Source organism: Lonchura striata, chromosome 3 (assembly GCF_050655825.1).
Source record: "Lonchura striata isolate lonStrDom1 chromosome 3, ASM5065582v1, whole genome shotgun sequence".
Classification (NCBI taxonomy): Eukaryota; Metazoa; Chordata; class Aves; order Passeriformes; family Estrildidae; genus Lonchura; species Lonchura striata.
In genome coordinates, this window is record NC_140705.1 from 94093898 (window position 1) to 94117554 (window position 23657).

At 37.3% G+C, this 23657-nt stretch overlaps 1 protein-coding gene across 20 annotated transcripts in view; it reads left to right on the forward strand.

Moving 5' to 3' along the window:
• The window catches only part of NRXN1 (neurexin 1), a 676327-nt gene extending 656293 nt beyond the window's left edge, over window positions 1-20034 (forward strand). For 19 of the 20 annotated variants that reach the window (XM_077781934.2, XM_085577093.1, XM_085577083.1 and 16 more), the window contains 2 exons: window positions 705-792; window positions 16655-20034. In XM_077781934.2, coding sequence (XP_077638060.1) covers window positions 705-792; window positions 16655-16962 — 396 coding nt within the window. In that variant the 3' untranslated portion in view covers window positions 16963-20034. The remainder of the gene's footprint in view (window positions 1-704; window positions 793-16654) is intronic. The other variant, XM_085577079.1, reaches the window with a different exon arrangement.
• The last annotated feature ends 3623 nt before the right edge of the window (window positions 20035-23657 follow it).

Here is a 23657-nt window from a genome sequence, read left to right on the forward strand (position 1 = left end):
AAAACTTGTCCAAATGCATTTTGGCCTTGGGACCTAATCATAGCACTCACAATACTTCACTTATTCATCATCATCACACTCAAAATCCTTCACTTATTTAAGAAAATACCATAATAATTTCTAGCATACACACATTTATTATTGGTTTTTTCCTTGACTTTCTTTTCATTAAATAGTTTTCAGCTCAGTGAGAGACGTGTTTTCTTATTTTCCTTTTTTTTTATTTTTACTCTATATCTGAGAAAGCAAGTGCAGTTAATGGAGAAAACATCACTACATTTATAATAGTTTTAACAGCTGCACTGCAAATAAATTCATTATTTTGACTTGTATTTTAATGCCCTCAGTGTTCTCAGTAATATTATAGTAGAGATATTGGAGATAAAGAGGGAAGACCAGAAGCCTCCTTCTACTTTCTGTCCTTATTACAAAAAAAAAAAAAAAGAAAAAAAAAATTAAAATGTGTAAGCACCCACACTGGATATCTAACACAATTCTAAATCCTGACAAGTGCAAATTGAAAAGCAAAGTCCCATTAATACAGAGTTGGGGAGTGTCACTGCACAATTACACTTTAAGTCTGGAATGCTCTCGGCATTGCATAAATTCCAAAAGAAAGAAAATAATGAAGACATGCTGGTGATAATCTTACAACATGTTCAGTCAGTTCAAGCGCATCTATTTGACTCTTATTTTCCTTGCAGACTACAGATGACATCCTGGTGGCCTCAGCTGAATGTCCTAGCGATGATGAGGACATCGATCCCTGTGAGCCGAGCTCAGGTGGGTTAGGTTAGTCAACTTTTTTTATTACTTTATTTTCTTTCATATTTGCATGCTCCAGTCCCCCAGAGCCCCAGCTAGCAGGGCAGTCCTTTCATGCATCGCAAGGAGAGGTTGAACTGGGCCCCTTCTACATCTGGTGGTGTTAGCAGAGAGGAAGAGTCAGCTCCAAGACATCAGATGGGAGCACATGTCATGGTCTAAGCAAAGTTATGGCTTGGCTGAGGACCTGAGGATGGACTAGGAAGGGCATTCTAGGGCCCCTGCAACTGTGTTGTGACAAAGAAAGTGCAGCTTTATTTAGCAGGGGGGTGTTGCTATTGTTTGTGCTTTAAGCATTGCCCTTAATAAGATAAAAGTATCACATTGAAAATGTCATGCTATGTCATGGAATCATAGAATGGCCTGAGTTAGAGGGGGCCTTAAAAATCATCTAGCTCCAATCTCCCTGATTTGGTCAGGGACACCTTTCACTAGATCAGGTTGCTCAAAACTCCGTCCAACCTAGCTTTCAACACTTCCAAGGATCAGGCATCCACAGCTTCTCTGGGAAACCTGTTCCAGTGCCTCATCACCTTCATAGGGAAGAATTTTTTCCTAAAATCTAATCTAAACCTAGTGTCTTTAAGTTTGAATCCATTTCCTCTTGTCCTGTCACTATAGCTCGTGTAAAAGGTCCCTCTCCATTTTTCATATAGGCTGTCTTCATGCACTGGAAGGTAGAGTTTAATTCATTTTTGTTGTTGTTAGTGGTATGAACTTTTGTATTGATAGATGAAAGCTGAAGACATAGAATACAACAGTCTCAAATTTCAAAATTTTAATTTATTTTTGCCAAGACAAGCCTGTTCAGAGTGTATGTTTTAGTTGTACCCAGAAACAAGATATTTTGATATTTTAGTATTTGCCATGAAACAAAAACTTAGTAGTGTTTTGGCCATGTATTTCCTACACTGCTGAATAGTGGAGATTTGGTAATAATTCTTCTCTGTGAAATAATGGAAAAGTTTGGGTTGGAAGAGGCCTTTGATTATATCTAGTCCCAAACCCCTGCCATAGGCAGGGACATCTTCCACTAGACCTGGTTGTCAAACCTCATCCAGCTGGCCTTGGACGCTTCAGGGGATGGAACATCCACAGCTTCTGTGGGCAATCTGTTTTGAAGGTTCAATTATACTCAATTATATTTAGTTAAATACTACTTACCATCTCTAAAAATCCCAATGTTTATCATTGAAGTGAAAGGGCTGCAAAACTTCCTATCAGTCTGAAAAATTGTGTTACTCTATATCATTTAAACTAATTCTAGATAGTCCAATGAATTATTCCTGCTTCTTTGTTGGTTTGGTTCAGGTTTTATATTTCCTATGAGTGAGAAGCTCATGGTACCATTTAGATATATCTCAGTTTTCCTTAGAATTTTCCCCAGAATTCCCTTGAGTTCTGTGCTGTTTGGTAGCATGCCCACTGCTAGTTGTGTGAGCTAATTTGGTAATCTTTGGTACTTGCTACTTCACTTAATAGTAGAATTAAGATCTATTTGTTCTGCAGCAACATAGCTCAAGTAGAAACCAATTTAATTTGAGATTAATATATTGATGTAAATAGCAACTAAGAGCCAACTTAGTATGATGCCAAAATATGGGCAGGAGAAACGTCTACATAGCCCTAAGACAAATGAAATTTTTCTTCATATGCACATACATGGTTCCTATTTTAAGTCACAGAGCTTGATACCCACATGCAAGAATTATTTACTTAAACTGAAGTAAAGGCAGAGACATATATGACTTGCCTCAGTGTCTGACAGACATGCAGGATGGCACTTCAGCTCTTCCAGGAACCAATTTACAGATTTGATGACAATACTTCAGGATTATTTTCTTTTGCTTTCCAATTAAAGGATTTCAGAGTAATTTTCCAAATTCCATTAAAATTGAATGATTGTTCTTAAAACTGAGCAGCAGCAGGTACACTCATACAGTTTTGTCCCTCTCAGAGAAATATTTCACTTGCAGAAGTCTCAGACACTATGATCAAGATATACAGGATTTTTTTTTCCATCTCCTTCATTCTCATTTACAAATTCTTAAGTTTAACAAGAATTTAGCAAGAAACTGTTCTGTCCATGAATCAGTGCAGTAGCTCATATGGCTCTCAGCTCATTCATGCCGGTTGTTTCCTTGCTGTACTTAACTCAGGCAGTGCTGTTCAGTAGATAAATTGACATTTAGGAGGGTGTTATTTTATTTTATAAGGTAATTTTAAAACAATATATTGGTTACGTAGCACTAAATAATTTTCCAAATCATCTGGGAATGCAGCTTTAGTATTAAATTCGTATTTTCTCAGGCTTACAGCTCATTGAAAGCCAATGAAATTTCAGAATAATTTTTCTCTGAGGTAGTTTGAGCTCCGGGTCTGCAGTGTTTGGTAGTCCTGAGCCATGCGCAGTCATTTAGCTGGTGGGTGCAAGAATGGGAGAGGTGAAATGAAACTTTCCAACAGCTTATTGTTTCTGTCCAAACTATGGTTCAAGAGAGGGATGTGAATGTTAGTCTTTTAGCAAAAAATTGCCATTAGCTGTACATGCTGGTGTTCAGCTTTCCTATTTTATCTTAGCATTTATCACACAGCTACACTTCTCATTTTTGTTTATTTGAGAATGGTTTTATTGTTTCATTTGTCAGATCCCAACTGCTACTGCTTAAAAAAAAAAACGTGGATTGGCACAGAAATTATGTTCTGCATAATCCCAATTGTCTGGATCATTTTATCTGTCATTCTTCTCATCAAAATGTCATTTGTCCTCCCACTCCCAACTTTTAAAAGCTGTTAATTTGCCTTCATCATCCTTGTCATTTTATCATACTCGAAAATACCTGAGCCAAAGGGGTTACTGAAAGTTGTAACTTCTGGCATATCAGTCTCTCTGTTTTAGTCTTAGTCACTTAGTGTTATGAATAACCTTTTTCCATGAATAGTCAGGTAGGCATTGCTCAATCTCCATTGTACTGCAGTCCCATGTGGGTTTGAGCTGCTTCTAACAGTAGGCTGGAATTCAAGGAAAGAAGCATAGTGTTGTTGGCAGTGAGAGTCTGATGATTGTTTTTGTTTTCAGTTAGAATTGGAGATACAGAAGGATATGTCCCTCCATTTAAAATATCCCCATGGTTCAGTTCAGCTTTTTCCTCCTTAACCATTTTCACAACCAGACTCTCCACAGCTACTCCTTAGTGTCCTCATTAATGGTGGTGAAACTTATCTATCCTATCAAGTAATTCTAGGAGGCTGAACATACGATGGTTAGGGCAATTTTATTTTTATGTTTTCACTTCAGAGGCTGTAGTCTGGCATCCTTAGCAAAAGAATCCACCTCATGGCAAGAGATTATGTGCTCAGAGCTGTGTGATCAACACTTTTCTACAAAGAATTCAGTCAAGGGATAGCCAAAGCCCCTGCAGTTTTATTAACAGAACCATAACTCAATATTTCTGTGATGACTGGCCATAATATGCCTATTTCTAATCAATGTTCTCAGCTCCAAATGAGAGCCTATTCAACAAACAGTTTGAATATGGTATGCCTATATCTCATAGAAAATACTGCTTATCCAGATTTTACTAATTAGTGAGATTTATGCGTAAAATAGGGCTTTTTTTCCTAGTACAAATATGTTGCAGTTTGTAGTGGCTAACAAGTCCCGCTCTGCCACCACCAGCTTTGCTTTCTGTGCACCTGTCTGCTAAATAATAAATGGAAAGATGTAATTTGCCACAAATTTCATATAGGACATAAAAATGTAAACCTGATTAGGAGCTGCTGAGCAGCAATCCCATCATCTTGTCTAGAACATAAAGTCACAAAAATTAGAATTGCAGATTTCATTGTGGTATACAAACTGCTAAATATGCCATAATTGGATGAAGTCATAACAAATTTATTAGCATGCAAAACTTAGTCAATATTTTTTTTTTTTGCATTATGTTTTGTGTAGTAAGGCAACAAGTATTGCTTTCATGGTATCTCCACCTTCCCCTAAATACCAATAACAACATGAAGATTGAGGATGATGATAATAATAATAATTTTTTTAAATAGTTCATATGTACTCAACTTCATGTTATGGAGAAAACAACAAAACCTTTTCATTTTGTAGTCAAGTTAAAAAAAAAATTAGTGATAACCTGTCCAAAAAAAAATAGAACCTGGGACAATTTACTGATTTTACATGAGGAGTTATAAAACTGCAGGTGGACAAATTGCCATTCTTCACATCAGGACTGCTGTTCCAGCCATTGCTGATCTCTGTAGAGAGCTCTGATTTCTGCTGAGTTTCAGTGAGCATTTGTGCTACACAGCTTATTTGTTCCAGTTACTCTGGGCTGGTATTTTATTTGTTAGCTATTATCTAACCACTTCTGTAGCTATTGAAATGTTCCAAAAGGCAGAGAGGTCTGAGCTGGGTCAAACGAAGTGAAATGACTGAGTTTAATGGCAGGGAACTCTCAACCACGAAAAGAGTCTTACAGTTTTAGACAAACACACAAACAGTTCTTTTTCTGCAAATGAATTTTAAATCTTTCTCAAATTTGTGACTCAACAGAGGTTTAAGATCAGAATTATGTTAAAACTTCTCCTGACAGCCCCAGCTGAAATGGGATAAGTAGAGGTTTTGGTGATCTTAAAGCCAGTATATTCACTGTCTTGGAAATTTTAGCAGAAGGTAACCTTCAAAGAGAAAGAGGGTTTTTTTTTCAGGTTCAAACAAGTGTCTTTCAACCAGTGGAACTCCACATGTTCCAACTAAAGAAAATACTCCTTCACCTCTTGATTTGGCAGTTTTTGGCTTCCACTTCCCAGGGCAATGTTTGATTGGTGGCAGATCTTGTCCTTTACCATTCTGTGGGTAAAAAGAATAATCTGAATGGTAGCACTGGTTAGCTTTCCTAGCCCTAATTCTTAGTTCAGAGAGATAAATGAAATAATTTATTTTCCTATATTATTAAGTAAGAATGGTTAATTGGATAGATGCTTCTGGACTGATCTTTGAGCATGTTTTTAATTCTTTCTGCATGTTGGCCAGACTAATTTCATTGCAGAAAACTGGTGACAACCAGAAATCTCCAAAGCACCAGTTTAGCCTAGAGAGTGAACAAGACACTTCTGAAGATGACTCTTAGAGAGCAGTCACTGCTTTGGGTTAGGCTTAGTCCTGTGAGCAGAACAGTGTGGAGCTTTACATGCAAACTTCTTCCTACACATGCATGTCCTCTTCTCTGTGACAACAGATGAAGTGGCTCAGAACCCTACATGCTCAGTCACCTTGTGATAGTTTAGGTTTGGTCCCAGCATTGATATCTGTTTTTCTAACAGGCAGAGCTGTGAAATATGGATTGTGAGTGTTTTATGGTCATTACTAGAAGTTTTGCTTTCTTTTCCTGTCACGAAGTACTGCACTGTATTCCTGGTGCATCTGGCAGCAAGATAACATTGCAGTAGGAGGTGAAGCGACTCCTATAATTTATACATCACTGCAAGTGCCCTGTTTAATGCTCTTCATGGAATTCATTGTGCAAGAAGCTGAAACAAAGCAAAATAAAATTAAAGTTAGTTCATAGGGTTACTGTGTTCATTATGGCTTGAGACATAAAGGGAATATTTGTGCCTCAGTCCAATTATCCTGTAGTTCTATATGCATTTCCAGTGCCAGAAAGATCACTGGGTTGTCTTGAATTAGACTTTTAAAGTGTTTAGCTGTGATACACATAGTCATCTCTGTATAATCTACTACAGGGTGAAAACTATGCTTTATTTCCAAACTTTCCAAGTGTTAGCAATTACCATGACTATGCATAAAAGAACTGAGGGGATTAATATATAGATTAATCTTCCTTGAACTGAAGATAAAATACTTTTCAAGCTTATTTAATTTTTTCTTTAATAAATCATAAAGCCTTCTCCAGAGGAACAGAAAGTAAATGCTGCATTTTTATAAATTATTTTATCGTTAACTGAACTACTTCTTTTTCAACAGGCTCAGGTCCTAGTGCTTCTCACAGTGAATTACAAATATGGCCTTTCTAATTTGAATTTGATTGAAAATAATTTTTTTCCCAAATTATCTAAAGAAGTGAGGTTAAAAATCATGATTGATCCATTGTGTCAATGCTGACCTCTACTCTTGATCAGCTATGCCATTGAAATTTGGGAATACTGAGTAGAATTGGAGGTTCCTAACCAGTCCCTGGGATTTTCATACATGTCTAGTGTCAGACAGAAGAATATAGATGGATACAGGGGAGCTGGCTTTTTTTCATGCACACAGTGGTCTCCTGGAAGTGCAATACCAGCAGCTCAGTGTGCTCTGTGGTAAGAAATATTGGCATCAGACTGCTGTAAATCACACAAGGCTCTCCGTTAACTTGTGCAGGAGCCTCTCCGCTGGTGCATAAATGATAAATGGTTTTCCTTGGGTGTGAACTTTGAGGGTGCATTCACATTCCATGCATGTCCCCGCTAAAGCTGGATCTTCTCACGTCTATAAAACACAGAACAGTTAAATAAGTATGGCTGCTGTGGTTTAATCCTAGCTAGCAAGCATTCACAGTGCAAACACTGGGGTTATTATTTGTGTGGAAACACAAATCTCGATTTCATGCTTCAGACATACACAGATAACACAAAAAGGCAACTCTTGTGCAAAAATTTGACTAAGTGGCAATTTTTAGTACTGCTGTTACACGTTTGGTGGTTTGGAGTTAGACATCTGGCAGAACAGACAAAACCAAGTGGCAACATTTCAAGTAGTTTCAAGAAATGTACTCTTTATGAACAATAATTCAAGAAAAACGGGTACATTACTTAATGTGCCAGAAGGAATGTCCAAAGAAAGAGAAGTCTGTTATTTTTCTTTCTTGTAAAGAGGTAGAAGACAGCTAGTGAGTCAGTGCTGAAGGTATTTACAGACAAAGCTCCAGCACAAGATGCTGCTGCAGTACCAGGACTGAGATTTGTCCATAGAGAAGGAAACCAGGCCCTCCACATCACTCATTCACAAATCCACTGACTTCAGTGGAACTCCTTAGATTTTTCAGTGCTAGGAAATTCCCTAGATATTTCCATGAAATGTCTGTGAATATCACATCCTTTAATTCAGTTAATTGGGGATTTTCTTGATTTACCCTATAAAAATTTGCTTGTATATGAGCAGTTGCCTGACCTATTCTTTTTTATATTCTCAAAAAAAGAACCTGTCTTACAGATAAGGTATTGGATAGACCTTAAAAATTAATTGTCTGTGAGTGCAGTTTTTTTGTCAGAAAGGAAAAAAAATGAAATTTGATCTATGTCCATGCTCTCTTCAATGAAGCAGACATGGTTTTCAAGACTAGTATTCAAGATTTTCAGTAATAAAACACATTAAGCTCCAGTGGCCATCCATGTATCATTAGTAAAGGAAAATAGGTTCTAGACAATTCTAAATATTTTGTTATTTTTTGTTGTTAGCCACAGGAATAAAGATGTGTGTTCTTTGGCAGCCTCCACTATGAGAAAGTTCCACCATTTCCAAAAACAGTGTAGAGCTTTTTAATCTGGAACCAAAGATTCACTGAATTGAAAAGGAGCCTGCAAAACACATTATATTTACTGAAAAAAAATGAAATAAGGCCAAATATAGATAATATGGACATTCAAAAACATTTTCCTCAGGTGAACTTCACACTGGATGAAAAATGTGGAAAATAAGTAAGATAGTAATTGTAAAATTGAGGTTTTCAGAAACAGGCAAGTAATTTACTGACTTGGCTGAGATTTTTTTTCTAATTCAATAAGGAATTTTGGAAAGACAGAGGATTTACTTACACAAGGATGAAGTAGAATGATGATTGAGTCTGGAACAAGTTCCATTAATTTTCATGTCAATCTGCCTAAAAAATCCTAAATTAAAGTGTATAATCCTAAATATTTGTCCATTAAATCAAGTTTAAACTTAGGATCAAGAGTGCACATAGACTGTTGAATAAATAAATGAGTTCTAGTTTGTTTGAAATTAGTCTGTGTGTTACTGGTGCCTTGATTGATGCAACCTCATTGTTTTCCTTGAGCTACATTTCATTTTGGTTTGATTTGCTACATGTAGTGCATATATTTTCTTGCAGACTCTGGACACTATACTGAAACTGTTTCCTATAGCATTGTAATGCATATGCATTGAATTTCTTATTTTTGTGAAGGAAACTGGCTTTTCCACAGTACTATTTTTCATCCTTGTTTTCATGAAAAAGGTAGAATAAAGACCATATCTTGCAAAGGTAAAAGGTTTATAGCCAAAATACAAAATTTAGCATTGTATTGCTCAGTTTCTATGCCAAGGCTTTCTCAGACCAAACTTGATCAATAAGATGTTAAACCACATGTTTCAAATTCTATAGGAAATTTCCAATACCTGATAAGTTAAATCAATATGGTGTTCTAGAGCAGTTGGTGCCTGTCAGCAGAAGGTTCTCAAACCAGTAACTATCATACCAGACTGCTGGCAGTGAACTGGTTTGCTGACCCCTCTGCCAGACAAGGGAAACAAGAACAAACTGTAAACTTCTTGCTGGTCTTTTCTAGCAGCCAGTAGAGTGTGACACCCATTAGCTCTTGCACACCAAGTACTAAGAATGCTGCTACTAATTTTCAACCCCTTGCTCACAGCTAATTTAAACCTGTGCAGAAGCACTGGGGTATTGTAGTGTGTGAGTCACGTAATTTGACAGCCTGCAAAGTGGTAGGAGAATGCTGACAAGTTTGAGAACTAGGTATTCTCCAAGGATGTTGTTCGTAAATGGAAGCAGGAAAAATTCAAGGCAAAAGTAACCTATAATGAGGGTGCAGGTACCTGAAATAGTCTAACCTTAGGCTATCTCCTTCTGACTATATAAAGAACTGAATGAAACTTTCTTCTGCTGTGTTGACATGCTATTCTATATAGGTTTCAAAACCAGCCCTCTCCTGAGGTTAAGGGCTATGGTTTAGATCTGGGACTTCAATGGTTTAAATGTGAACTGGCTTAAACAGTAGCTTCAGATCTAGAATACATCATATGTACCCTTTAAAAAGTTTAATAAAAGGGCCAAATGAAAGATGAAAGAAGTGAGAACATAAGAATTATATTCTAAAATTAAACTAAGCTTTATAGATATCTCAAACTTTTTGTGTACCAACATCATAGACATTGTTTTATAGACTATGATGAGAAAAGCAAAGAAAAACAAGGCAGTCTTATTAATTTTAATAATTTTATCAGGAGAAAAAGAACATTCATTACATCAAATATAATTTATATCCATCCTGAATTCCACTTGTTTTTCTCTTCCCACTCCAAGAGAAGCATATATGGCTTAGGCAGTAATAGGATTCAGGCTGAACAAGTGTAGCTGTTGAATTTGAGCCTTTGGGTAGCAGTAGTTCAGTATTTATAGCAGCTGCACCCCCAGTGTGTGTGCAAGTGTATTCTGGATGTCTTGAAAGCCTGGTCCCTTCTTCTCCCAGGCATATTATCAACTTTGTCAGTAATGGGGTCTGACTTGATGACAGTGCTTGCAACAAATTGAATGCTGTGCTTTCTGCTTCAACATTCAAGCCATATATATATATATAATGTTTGTGGCATAGACATTTATCTCTTCATGTAGTAGTTGCTTAGTGAAGGAGGAAAATCAGGGAATCACCCACAGTTGTGAGATGAATGTGGGTGTCTGCACCTCCAGCTCATTTCATGAGCAAGAATCATTCCACGCTCTGCAGGCCAAGCCAGCAGATTCCTCACGCTTTACAACTACATTTTGGTATTCTGCTGAAAACTGGTTCCTAGATAAGGAGGTTTGGGGTTTCTTGCCTTTTTTTTTTAAATGAGATGACTATGTTAAAAATAGCAAGCAATGAAACCTTGATCTGGCAAAGCTCATAGCAAAACTTTTCCTGAAGTCAGTGGAGCCCAAATGTCACAGTTTTGGTTCAATGCAGCCAATCTTACTGTTAGCTGCCACCAAAAATTTATGTTTCCAGTTCCCCTGCTCTTTCCTTGCTTTAACACTGAGTCTTCAGGGAGCAGGAGCAGCACGCAACTCAGTGAGCAAATGATCCCAGTTTAGCTGTCTGAACTGGTGGCCCACAATTGCAGCAGCTTAGCTCTAGCTTCAAAACATGCTGTCAGTAGTGTAATATTTCTGTTTTGTCTTGCTTTTATTATCTTATTTGCAAAAGCATTCCCCTACCCCCTCCCCTGCCCCTGCCCCTGCAACTTAGGAATACTTCAATTTAAAATATAGACTAACTACTGATTCTGCTAGTCAGTCAAAACTTCTGAACAAAGCACTAAATCACCAGAGAGTTCTCAGAATACATACAAAACCAGGAAAATAACTTATATAAGTTATATATATAATGCATTATTTAACTTATATATATATATATAAGTTATATATATATGTTATAAGTTAAATAATGTACAAAATAAATAAGGAAATATACAAAGCTGAATGACAAATATAGAAGTAAGGAGAGGTAGGACACCTGAACTGGTAAAAGGAAAATGAACCCTTGTTTGGAGAGAAGGGATACTAAAAGAGAAGCAATGAAACTGGTATGTTAAAATATGCTAACAAAAAGGGTGAGATCACAGGGATGAAGGCTGCTAAAAACATTAGGTGATATATTAGTTTACATTCTCTATTTTGGCTAAAATGAAATCTAGTTTTGTGGAAAATATTTTCACAAAATCTTCTTATAAAACTGTGAAATATTCCCCTCAGCACTGCAAAACATGATAACTTCTAAACCCCATTGATTTGGTATGCTCCTCAATTGGCACTGTACAACGAACTACCCTACCTCCCTTTAGACTTGTGATGACATTTTAAAAGGTTGAGAAAACAACCTTCCACCTCTCAGCCACAGGGGAAAAAGAAGTTACTTGCAAAACCTGCAGACCTAAGGAGTTGGTAGGATTTGTAAATGATTCTAAGTCGATATATGACAAATCATTACACTTGGAAATAAGCTCTGCTCATTGCTGAGAGAATGTTTAGCTTCTTAGCAAAGCAACCATTTTAGCTGTGGATACTGTTCTACTGTTAGACTATTTTTATAACAAGCTAAGTTAGTTGATGTCACTTTAGAGGTATCTTAACGCATTATATCCTGGGTTTGCACACCTAAGAGTAGAACAGATACCTTAAAAATTTTCCTTTAAACACAAGTCTACAGCAGTTTTTCACGCTGGTTTTGAAGCTGGGCTGCATCTCTCCCAATTCTGCAGAGGAAGTACTGGGGTTTGTTTTTCAGAGGTATTTGCTATAAAGAGGTGCTGAAATTGCAGCAAGCTCAGAAACCAGTTCACCAGACTACAACAATGCTGCAGAAAATCGACCACAAACAGGTCTACAATGATAGCACACAGAGTGAAAATTAATATGTGTCCTGTAAATAATTGCCTTCATGCCTCATTGCAAATGCAGTAGTTAAACATTTCTGTCTTGTGAGTAATTTCCTATTCACAGTTTGTGGGAAGGCATAAATGTAAAGAAAACAGGTTTGGCATCCTTTTGTCTTTTTCTGTTTTGTTTTGTTTTTCAATCTGCTAATTTCAATTCACAAACACCATGGGAACCTGCAATTCCAATTTTCTTTTTGCAGTATTAATGAAAACTGGGCATTGAAAATAGTTAAAATTTTTTCCCCCTCTAAATCTTAAACCACTTAGAACTACAGTCAAGAATAATAACTTTCTAATCCATTATTACACAATGTAAAACTGAGCTCAATTGCTATTATTTCATGCAAAGCTTTCCATAAGTGGTAGAAGAGGCTTTTAGAACCCAGTTTCTTCTTAGCTGGTCTTTAAGGCAGTACAAAAACACTGGTTCTATGCTGTTGAGAAGAAGAGCTGTGCATCAGAGAAGTTGTTTTAAGAAGGAATGCTTGCACCAGAAGATGACAATCATTTCCTCTCACTGTTATGGCAAGGTTTGAGCATATTTAGTGCCTTTATGATTTTGTCTTGTTCCTAATCAAACCAACCTCAATTTATTGTTTTAATAAATAGATAGTTTCAGGATTTGGGTTTTGGGTATATTTTTGAGACAACTGTTTACTCTTAAAAATCAGAGTAATATTTTATGTCATTTAATCTTAACATACTCCAATGAGGTATTTCAGTTCACATTTATAATAAGATATCTAGGATGAAGTTAATATCTTTTTCATGCTGCAGACACTAAGAGTGGCTGCAGCTGAGTAGCAGACAAGGTTACCTGCAGACACACCTCTACTGCTGTGCCAGGAGCCAGTGGCTCTGCCTGGTCCAGATACCAAGGTGCTGGGAAGAAAACTTCATCCAGTGTTTCCCAAAGAGGTGGGAAGAAAAAGCATGACTTCTGTAAATTTATAATCTTAATTTGTTCTCCACTGAGATCATCTGCCATCCCTTGCAATAGTTCCTGTCTTGCAGGGGAAAAAATATAGGTGAATTCCCCTTGGAATAGACTCCAGTCCTAGTCAAACAAAGGTACTGTTTAAATAGAATTGCAGCTGTTTCAGCAATGTTATGGATGTGGATTTTTTTATTTATATAGATTTCAGATGAAATTAAGGCTGGCTTTTTTCCAGTGGCTCTTTCCTCCCTATGTCTCAGAATAGGACTCTTGCTTTGGTGTGTACTCCATTAGCCCTTCCTATCTAACATGCTCACAGGCAAACCTATATACTTTGTAAAACTTTTCTATTTCCTCCTCCTTAGTTTGTCTGGAGAGGCCCTGCTAGGTTAAAAGTACATTTTAATGTAAATGGAACAAAAATAGCAAGTCCTTTTCCTTGCTGAATTGCTCCTTTTCCAGAAGTCCAAAAAAATGCAACAGATGCTTTGAAATGTTATAAGTTTGAATAACATCAATGTAGTCGTTGAATATTTCTCAGACACATGGGTTAAATGAGATCATTGTGAAAACATTCTTAAAATAAAAGGAAGCCATCAGGTGAGAGGCAGGAATTTAGGTAACATTGAAAAATATACCTTAGATGTTCCTTTTCTCTGAGCAAACTGTTAACTGTCATTTAGTAGACATTAATTGCAAAGTTAGTTGACAATATATGGCCCAAAGGTAGGTATCTTAAAGAGAAAGAGCAGCTGCTACTCCATCAGGTATTGACAGTGTATTCAGGGGCTTCTATTATTTTTCAGACAGAAATTAATTTCCTGAAATCACATACAGTAAGATAAGACCGTCTCATTTTCACTCACTATGGAAATACTCAGTCTTTGTTCTGCACACAATGCATTGTCTCTCATAAAACAGTAAATGACACCCTAGGTGTAATAGAATTTCCATTTACTACAATAGCTACAATGAACTAACAGGATCTAAACCAGTCACTGAATACTTTGGAACAGGGCACCTTTCTTAGTAGGGTGGCATCTGCCCTGAAGTGACAAAAACATCTTAAAACCTTCAAGATCTCTTGTGTCACCATAGAAAATACCAATTGCACCAACTCATAACAAGTAAGAACTTTCAAAAGGATACGAAAAGTTAAAAAACTATTTGATATGGGTTGGTTTTTTTTTAATTTTACCATTTTGCCTCTGTTCTTTCAGCTGAACAAAATGTCAGCTTCTTTAAACCTGTTTGGAATAACTTCCAGGAGGAGGTGTTTCAGCAGTAAGAACACAAATCACCAATAAGTAAATTATGAGTAATACCAGAGAGGAGAAGGAACTTACTCTTTTGCGGAGTTGTGACTTTTTCACTACGTTTTGTTATTCATAGGCCAATTGTAGATGTCTGTAGCTGGTGGCTGCTTTCAATACTAGTTGTCCAAACTTGTTGCAAGTTTTTGGCCAGCGTTGATATTTTGACTTTAATGTAGCATTTTTAAAATCATCATTGTCCTATTATGCCTTTACAGTGCTTAAAAAAGTGACTATAGAGCACAGTGTGCTTTTGTGGACTTTTGAGCAAGACACTTTTCTACACACCTCAGTATAATGCTACCTGTAGGCATGCTCTGATAAAGTTAGCATCATGAATATATTGCAAAACTAGCATTTAATACTTTTAGTTAGCATCTGTATTTTACTGATTGAATTTTTAGCCATGCATAATGGTCCATAAATGCAGTTTCTCTAAGCCAGCCTGGCTCTCCTGAGCTCGGCCAAGGCTGGCAGTGCTGAGGACACACAGCCTCCCAGAAGTTTGGAAATGCTGGTGTAATCAAAGGAATACTGCATATATACAGATAACTTCATTTTTGTCAATGACACTTGTAAGGTTAGAGAGGATCCATCTCAGCTATCACCACTTTAATTTAATTGATTCTATCCAAATATCTGCCTCCCCTCCTGCTGCAAAATTCAACAAAGAAAGGAGAGCTTAGAAAACACAAAATCACTGTGTGCACCGAGAAGGTTTAAACTATAAATTCCTCCTGGAATTAGGGTTTTATTCCTCATGGCTGTGCAAGAGGACAAAATATGCCAGAAAATGAAATAGTTCATAACAAGATTTTCCAGTACGAAGACACAGGTCAGTTCTATTAATTTACAGCTGAAAAGACAAGAATCTGGCCTCAGAGGTGGGTTCTGAGGGGGCTGAGTCCTTGTTGTGTGCAATTTGAGAGGTTTTCTTGGGGCATAAAGCTATCCTTGAAGGAACATCTGATAATGGCATCAATGATGAAAAGAGGGAATGGGAGAAGTTGAGTGAAAAAATGCTCTAAGGTGTAGCCATATTCAAGGAGGACTCTGAAGTAGAAAATGGGAGTTAGGGTTGGATAGTTCTCTAAAAGTACTAAGAGTAAATATAATTAATTTTTAAAAAGTAAAGAAACTATTAGAAGGAAAGGAGAAACTGAGAAGCTTCTCCTGAGGGAAGTGTACAGGAGAGCTGAGGATACCTTATTTGTAGGGAATTTATTGGCCTCTATCAGCCATTTTCTTTTTCTCCCCCTCCATTCTGCCTTATCATCACTGCCTTCTCAATAAAGAGTATGGTGTCACTTTTTGTTCCTTACAGATGGAGAGTAAGAGAGAGAGAAAGAGGAAAATTTTTTCCTCTGAAATATTCATGTCCCTGCATTTAAATTGTGGCACACAAGTTATTTTACATTATTTGCTTAACAACACACTGGGACAAAATATACCTTTGAAGGCTAGAAAGAGATGCTCTTTGTTGTCCTTTTCCTTGTTTAAAAGCCTGAAAAAGGGATGGGCTGCAACCCTAACTGGTTTTAGACTGGTAGAGGGGAGGGTACCGATGCCTTGTGAAGGTTGACCTAGAACAGAGGCTAGATGCAGCTAAAGAATAAAGTAGGGATTTATTAAGAGGTCTCAATAGAACCCCCTTGGGCAGCGCAACCCAAAATAGCCAAAAAAAAAAAAAAAAAAGGACCGCCAGTCATGGGCTCTCACACTTTTATAAGTTTTGTTCCATTAGCATATTGGAGCTAATTGTCCAATTACAGCTTTAGCCCATGAAGTCCCATCCTTCTTGTTTTCTCTCTTCGGTCCACCCTTGTTTATGCTTTTGGGTCTGAGATCTGGATCGGCTGTCCTTGGTCCCCAGCTAGAGAAGGAATTGTTTTGTCTCCCTACTGTGTGAAGAGAGCTTACCATTCCCTATTATGAAGCCTAGACTTACACACTAAAGCAGAAGAGAATCTGAAAAATATAAAAGCTAACACCTGACGCATCAGCAGTACATCGCTAGGCTGTCCTGGCCCAGTGGGTGCGGCTAGAAGGGCATGTGACCGTAGCAGCAGACATGACTGACTGCTCCATGTGCAAACTCAAGGATAACCTCTCCTTTCTTTCATTGTCTACCCACAGCAAACCCCACCAGGGCAGGAGGAGGAAGGGAGTACCCCGGCTCGTCCGAGGTGATCCGTGAATCCAGCAGCACGACGGGCATGGTGGTTGGGATTGTGGCGGCGGCGGCGCTGTGCATCCTCATCCTCCTGTATGCCATGTACAAGTACAGGAATCGAGACGAAGGGTCCTACCACGTGGATGAGAGTCGAAACTACATCAGTAACTCAGCACAATCCAACGGGGCTGTGATCAAGGAGAAACAGCCCAACAGCGCTAAAAGTTCCAACAAAAACAAGAAAAATAAGGATAAGGAGTACTATGTCTGATCTCAACATCTAAAAGAACGCTTGTATAGAAATAGTCTTCATTTTATCTGAGACATAATACAAACTTATTTACTTTACTTTTTATGAAGCACATTCAAAAACAAACAGAAAAGACAGGGAATGCAATCAGAAAGGAAAGACTGTTTTTAAAAACAAGCATTACATGCTCTTGTTTTTCAGAAACAGGAGCTGATAAATTCCCTAACATCCACAGTGTTTTCATTTACTCTGCCTGTCTTTATGTTGCTGGAACGTTTCTGAAAGACAATGATGACACCACGCACTCATAAAGCAAGGAGTATTACTACAACATCGAGGCACAATATGAAAAAAAATCCAATTTAAAAAAATAAAACAGGAAAAAAAAAAGAAAAGAGAAGCTACCTATGATTCTGGATTTAGCCAAAGTGCTAGCGCTTTCTTGAGAAGTAAGTTAGTCTTATTGTCAGAGAAGACTGTCATTATATATGGTGACTCAACAAGCAAACATAAAGAGTTTGCCGTCTGGTGCAGTGAAGCAGTGATTGGAAACTTGCATTTTGAAACAAAGTGCTGGCTTTTCTGAAGACTTATGTAGAAATACTTTCAAAAAGCCCCTTTCTGGTTGTGAGGAAAATAGTATGGAGGCCTTATTTTCAAAAACAAAAACAAAAATCTGGAATATAAGGCACATTTCCACAAAAATATAAAAAAACAAAAAAAGAAAAAAAGAAAAATAAGAGGGCATAGATGCAATCATTGGGAAATTTTCATGCACGCTTAATATGTTATTACATATGTTTATATAAAAACACATCTATATGTGCTTTCTGGACTGTGATAAGTGATGTTTTATAGCCTGTTGTATAGAAAATGCAAACTATATCTGCTCTTCAGCCATTTTTGGTAAACTTAATGTTATAAGTGTTGCTAGGTATAGAGAGTTTTATGACATCTGGAGCAACAGACATTCTTCAGTTTTTTTGCAGCCATTATAAATTGTCCCAGATTTTTTCCCCTTTTTTTTTTTTGATTTTTAATTTACAGTGTAGTGGTTATACAAAGGGGGATGTGTATGAATGTATATAAGAGTCAGCTAATTTTTTTCTTACCTGTACAGCTCTATTATGTTGCAATTAAGTTTCAGTAGTTTGTATGAAAGAAGTGGACTAGAAAGCAAAAATATATCTCTACTGTAATTTGTCTTCTCCCTCCTATCCCCATCTCTTGCTCCTGATATGCATCAATGAAGTTGATCAGAATGGCCAATTTTCCTAGAAATATACATTCATTAATTAGCTAAATATTTAGTGACCTAAACTGGCCTTTGGCTTCCAGTCAGAGCTTCACTATTGGAGAGCATGGTTTGCCTTGTTCTTAGAAATTACGAGAATGATGATTTTCTTGAGAATCTTAGGAAGTATCATATAGTGTTTATCTGGCATTCGTATGAAGAACAGCTACTAGAGCACTGGGTGATAAAAGATCTAAAAATACCCATTGTAGTTATCCAGGCTGATTCTATTGCAGAATTTATCCCTTTCTCCAAAAAGGAAATACTCTTGAGGTGCACGATAGTATTTTTCAATGGTGGGCATTTTGACATATGAAAAAGTATTTTTAGCTATGTTGATTGTGTAGTATTGCAAGACATCATAACCAGACAGATATAAGTTCATTATGTTTTAAAGTGACACAGCTTATCTTGCATATATAAAACATTAATGCATTTTAGTTAAACACATAAAATGTAATGCTGTAATTTACACGTTAAGTTTGGAAGTTTTTTCTAGTAATATTTCATTAGTTTCACAGCAATAAATCATAACATAACATTTTATTTACACAGAAGTTCAAAGGAAATACATTAGACAGAAAGAGGGTAGTTCAATAGAAATCAACCAAATCATCAGAAGGCCTCCTGGGAGGGATATAAATATTAACACTTTACCAACAGGAAGGAGAAATTTAAAATTAGCTTTAAACAGCAGACACAAAACATTTTGTTGTGTGTTACTCACTGATGAAAAAAAGTTGGGAACTGGTACAGCTATCTATCTGGGAGTCAGAGCACTTTAAAAATACATGTAGCTGACATGACAACACCTCTCTTGAAGTTTGCCAACCACATCAAGGTGTGCCATGTTGCATTTGTGAAATGACTTTTTATTTTCATTAGCATTTATGCAAAAAAATGAAGAAAAAAAATCACAAGAAACCACAAAATCCATCTGATGTTAATTTCTTAGACTGTTGTTCACCTGTGGCACTCATCATTTCTCCCACCTTTACAAGACAGCTGTACTCAGGGAATGGCAGGGGCAAAGAGGTCATTGCTGGAAGCAAGAGACTTCAGCTGGAGGGGGGAAAGAAGTTGAAAGCCAGGTGGTGTTCAGATTTCAGTGCTTGAAGATACCTAGAAGAACAAGAATAATCTGTTGACAGGAGACTGGACATGACAGAATATGATTTGGATGAGATGAAATGGTCTTTTCTGCTTGGTATTGATTGCATTAATGAAATAGCGTTGTCAGGCCAACTTCCAGGCAGTTTGGTAGATCAGTCTTTAACTAAATCCATACATCAAAAAAAAAAAAAAAAAAAAAAAAAAGAGAGATCTGCTACTATTAAAATAAAAAACTACAATTTTAACACTGTTTCTGAAGGTTCTCCTTTTTCCTCTTTAATTTCATAATTTAACAAAAAAAAAAAAAGATGGATGTATCAGAAATGCCAGCAAGTGGATTTAAAATTCTTTTTGATTTAAAAGCAGCAGCAACAAACAAACAGATATAAACCAACTACCTAACATAAAATTGGATCCTTTCTCTATAATAACCTAATTTGTTTGATTGAGATGGCTTCATTTCTATGACTGTATTGTGTTGCCTTTTTTAACAAAACACTAAATAACGTGTGAAACTTTCAACCCTAAGACATCAAAGAGAGGCCCAATGCCCCTAACCTTATAGTGCTTTCTGTGATAGATATTTACAATTTTTTTATTTGTTGCAAGGCCAATTTATTCATTATTGGAAATGCTAAGCAAGTGGAATTTACTGTTTTGTTAATAAAAATGTTTCTTAATACAAATGCTGGCTTGTTTCTTGTCTTGCTCTTAGATTGTGAGTACCTGCTCATCATGAGGCTGTGAAAAAAATTGGTAAATTGGTATGAAATTACATTCATGCCAGGAAAAAGTAACCTCAGGGCTCTTTATACACTTCAGTGAAAATCTTCAAGTCTTGTGTTCAGCTGGCCCAGTTAGACAGTATTAATGACATCAATGAATTGGTTTTACACATACTTGCTTAATGTGAAATTTTCTAGTATTTTTTTAATCAAAAAATTTAAAAGTTTATGTTCTCTTCCCCATCTGTATGAAAAAAGAATTCTCCTTTTTGCCATTTTTTGATTTCTGTAGTGGAAGTAAGTTGGAAGGGAGGGTAAGGCAATGGGATGAAAAGTTAAAACATTTGTTAAAAGTGAAAACATTTTCTCTTGTCTAGAAGATGATTTAAAAATTAATGGGAAAATGAGTGTATTTCAGGTCCTTTAAAACATTTCTAGATAATAATTACAAAATTTCAACAGGAGCTAATCCATTACATAAGTGCTTTCCTACTTAGTATGGCATTTAAATTCATGGGCAACTTCAAGCAAACATCTAATCCTATTGATTTAAGCAAGTGTCTAAACTTGCCTAAATGTACTGCTGAATGGGGATAGAGTTAAGCTTTTGGATCTAAGCCCCAAACAAAATTTAATTTTGTATCATCTTAAACACATCAGCAGCTTTTAGACTTCAGTAAGATTTATTCATCTGCTTAATTACGTATAGACTGAAGTATTTTAGATAATTTAAGCTCAAGAATATATGGAGAAAAAACAGTCCCTATCTTCCATTGGTATAAAACACTTTGAAAGTTCTAAACTGCTTTATACTGAGATTAGTTCTTGTGAGAGTACTTAAATAAATACTGAATATTCCATTTAGGAAAATGCTTTATGCACAATTGAAGGAGCTATAACAATAGTGATTTTTGTTCTACTACTACTACTACAAAGAAAACCCCAAACCAAAACCAAAAACAGCTCACATTTAATTATTTTAAATTCTACAATGTCTTTGTTCCTTTTTTTTTTTTAATTTACATTTATACTGTGCACTCCCTTTTACCAAAATCCTAATGGCCTCTCACTACCTGCATCATTCATCATTATCTGGCCACAATAAGTAGTGGCCTCCATCATCAATTATCACTGTGGTCAAGCAGCTAAAAAGCCTTCACAAGATGATGAAAAAAGAGAAGAAACTAAACAATGTCCCCAAATGTGACTTAGAATAAGGGAAATAAAGCTCACATAGGCAGTAAATGACAACTGTGTTTGTTAATTCCTCCCGTGTGACTTCTTTATAGTTCAATGAAACAGTTTTAAATTGGGGTTCTGGATCTGATTTTCATTTGATTATAAAAATTTGATTTTAAGTTCAGTACAGACCTCTTTAGAGGTGCTTAGAATTATTTTGCTGAGTTGAGCACTCTTGTCTGTATAATTTTATTTGGAATGCAGACTATTTGGTTCATTTTAAGCCCCCATTTTTAAAAGTCTGTAAATATTTCAATGTTAAAATGTTTCTGGCTCTCATGGGAGTGGGGATAAAGAGTAATCTACACTGCATTTTATTCAATTTATAAATTGATGAATGCTTGGGTATGATAAAACTGATTGCCTGTCAGCCTCTGATTCATCTGGATGGACTGCAACACATTTGGTTGGTCAGTACTCTTCATGAAACCAGAAGCATCCCCCACAGTTTAAGCTTTGAACTAGAAATTCCAGAAAATATACAGATGAGCTCAGTTTTGTCAGACACAGGGCCAGAACTCAACCAGTCCTTTAGTCCTTTCCCTGCTTACTTTGTAGGTTTCTTCCTACCTGAAGGTTTTTGACAGACTTCAGCTCTAACTTCTGTAAAAGAAATTCTTGCCCCTTGCTTTTTCTTTCTCAGCCAAACACTACTACACAAATATCTTAATTTCACAGAATCACAGAATCAGCTGAGTTGGAATGGACTCATCAGGATCATTGAGTCCAGCTCCCAGCCCTGCACAGGACAATGCAAGAGTCACTCTATGTGCCTGAGAGTGTTATCCAAAAACTTCTTGAACTGTCAGGCTTGTTGCTGTGACCACTGCCCTGGAGAGCCTGTTCCAGTGCCCAACCACCCTCTGGGCAAAAAACCTTTTCCTGATATCCAACTTAAATGTCCTTTGACACACATCCATGCCATTCCCTTGGATCACTTCCCTGGTCAGCAGAGAGAAGAGATTGGATTCTATCCCTCTGCTTCCCCTCACGAGGAAGCTTTAGACCTCTGTGTTCAGAACAAACAGGTTTCCATATGAAATTTCCATTGCTCCACCAGTTGGATTTGACTCTGGTAGACAATCTTTAAAAAACTGAGTTTTTTTAAAGAAGAAAAAGGGTGACATAAGGGGTAGAGTTATTTCAAAGGCTGTGGTATTTTCAGTGGGTAAATTTCATTTAAGAACAGTAATTTCATGCTGGCATACACTTGAGAGATTTATAAATCCAGGTCAGTAATCTTCAAAAACATCCTTTTGGTAAACAATAAACGCATAAGCTCATTTATCAGCAAGCACAGGGACCAACAGCAAGGCTATCAAAATGGGAATGTGTCAGTCTGGTTGCAGCAAATAACACAGGGAAATGGAATTTGGGCAGCTAAAAATAACTGTTGGCACATTGGCTGGACTCTTATGAGTGAGTCCAACTACAAGCCAGTAAGCATTTACTGGATGATAAACAGCAAAATACTTCTATGATAGCACAGTTTGGGATGCAGCTGACAGAACAGAGGCACAGGCTGTGGGGCTGCATTGGCTTTTCCAGGACCAGCAGTCAGATTGCTGTTCAGGTGTCCTCCCAGCTGGGAGCTGGGCAGGCTTCACACAACCACCTGCTGCGCGCCAGCTGAGCAGCCGTTTCCAGAAAACCTCCCTTTTCCCTTTGAAATTGAGATACATTTTGTAGGAATAGTACAGCAGCTTGTTCAGTGGAACACACTGAGCAGCTCCCAAAACATGTCCCACCACAGCCAACATCATCTTCAAGAGAAACTATGGCTGCAGTCCAGGTGAGAGATCTCCACTCTGTTCAGGATTGCCTTGGCCTCGGGCCCCCTCACGATGGGCAGGTGTGAGGAGGGCAGGACATGAGAGCTGCAGGTGTTGGTCTGGTGTGGCTACAGAAAGGGGGGAAATTCAGCCCTGAGGGTCTCACACCCAGAACTGCTTGGGCAACCTGCCCTCATGGCCTGGCAAAGCTAGAGAAGGCACAGGTTTTCCTAAGTGACCAAATGCCTCGAAGGAAAAAAAATGTCTCTTAAAAAGGTGGTGGTGTAGAGAGTTCAGGAATTTCATTAGGAGTTACTTCGGTGTTCCTTTAGCACTTTCTTACCTGTGCTTCACACCAGGGAGGAGAAGCTCAGGCCTCCTGTGCCTGGGGAAGGAGGCCAGGCAGAGAAAACCTCCCACACGCATTAAACTCACCCCACAACCATATGGGATCACTAACTTTCTATGACACCAGGTCTCAAAGGTTTAGACCAGAAAACTGGCTCAGGATGAGATCCAGCAACAGACTTTATTAAACCAGAGGGACAGAGACAAGTTTCAGCAGAAGATGAA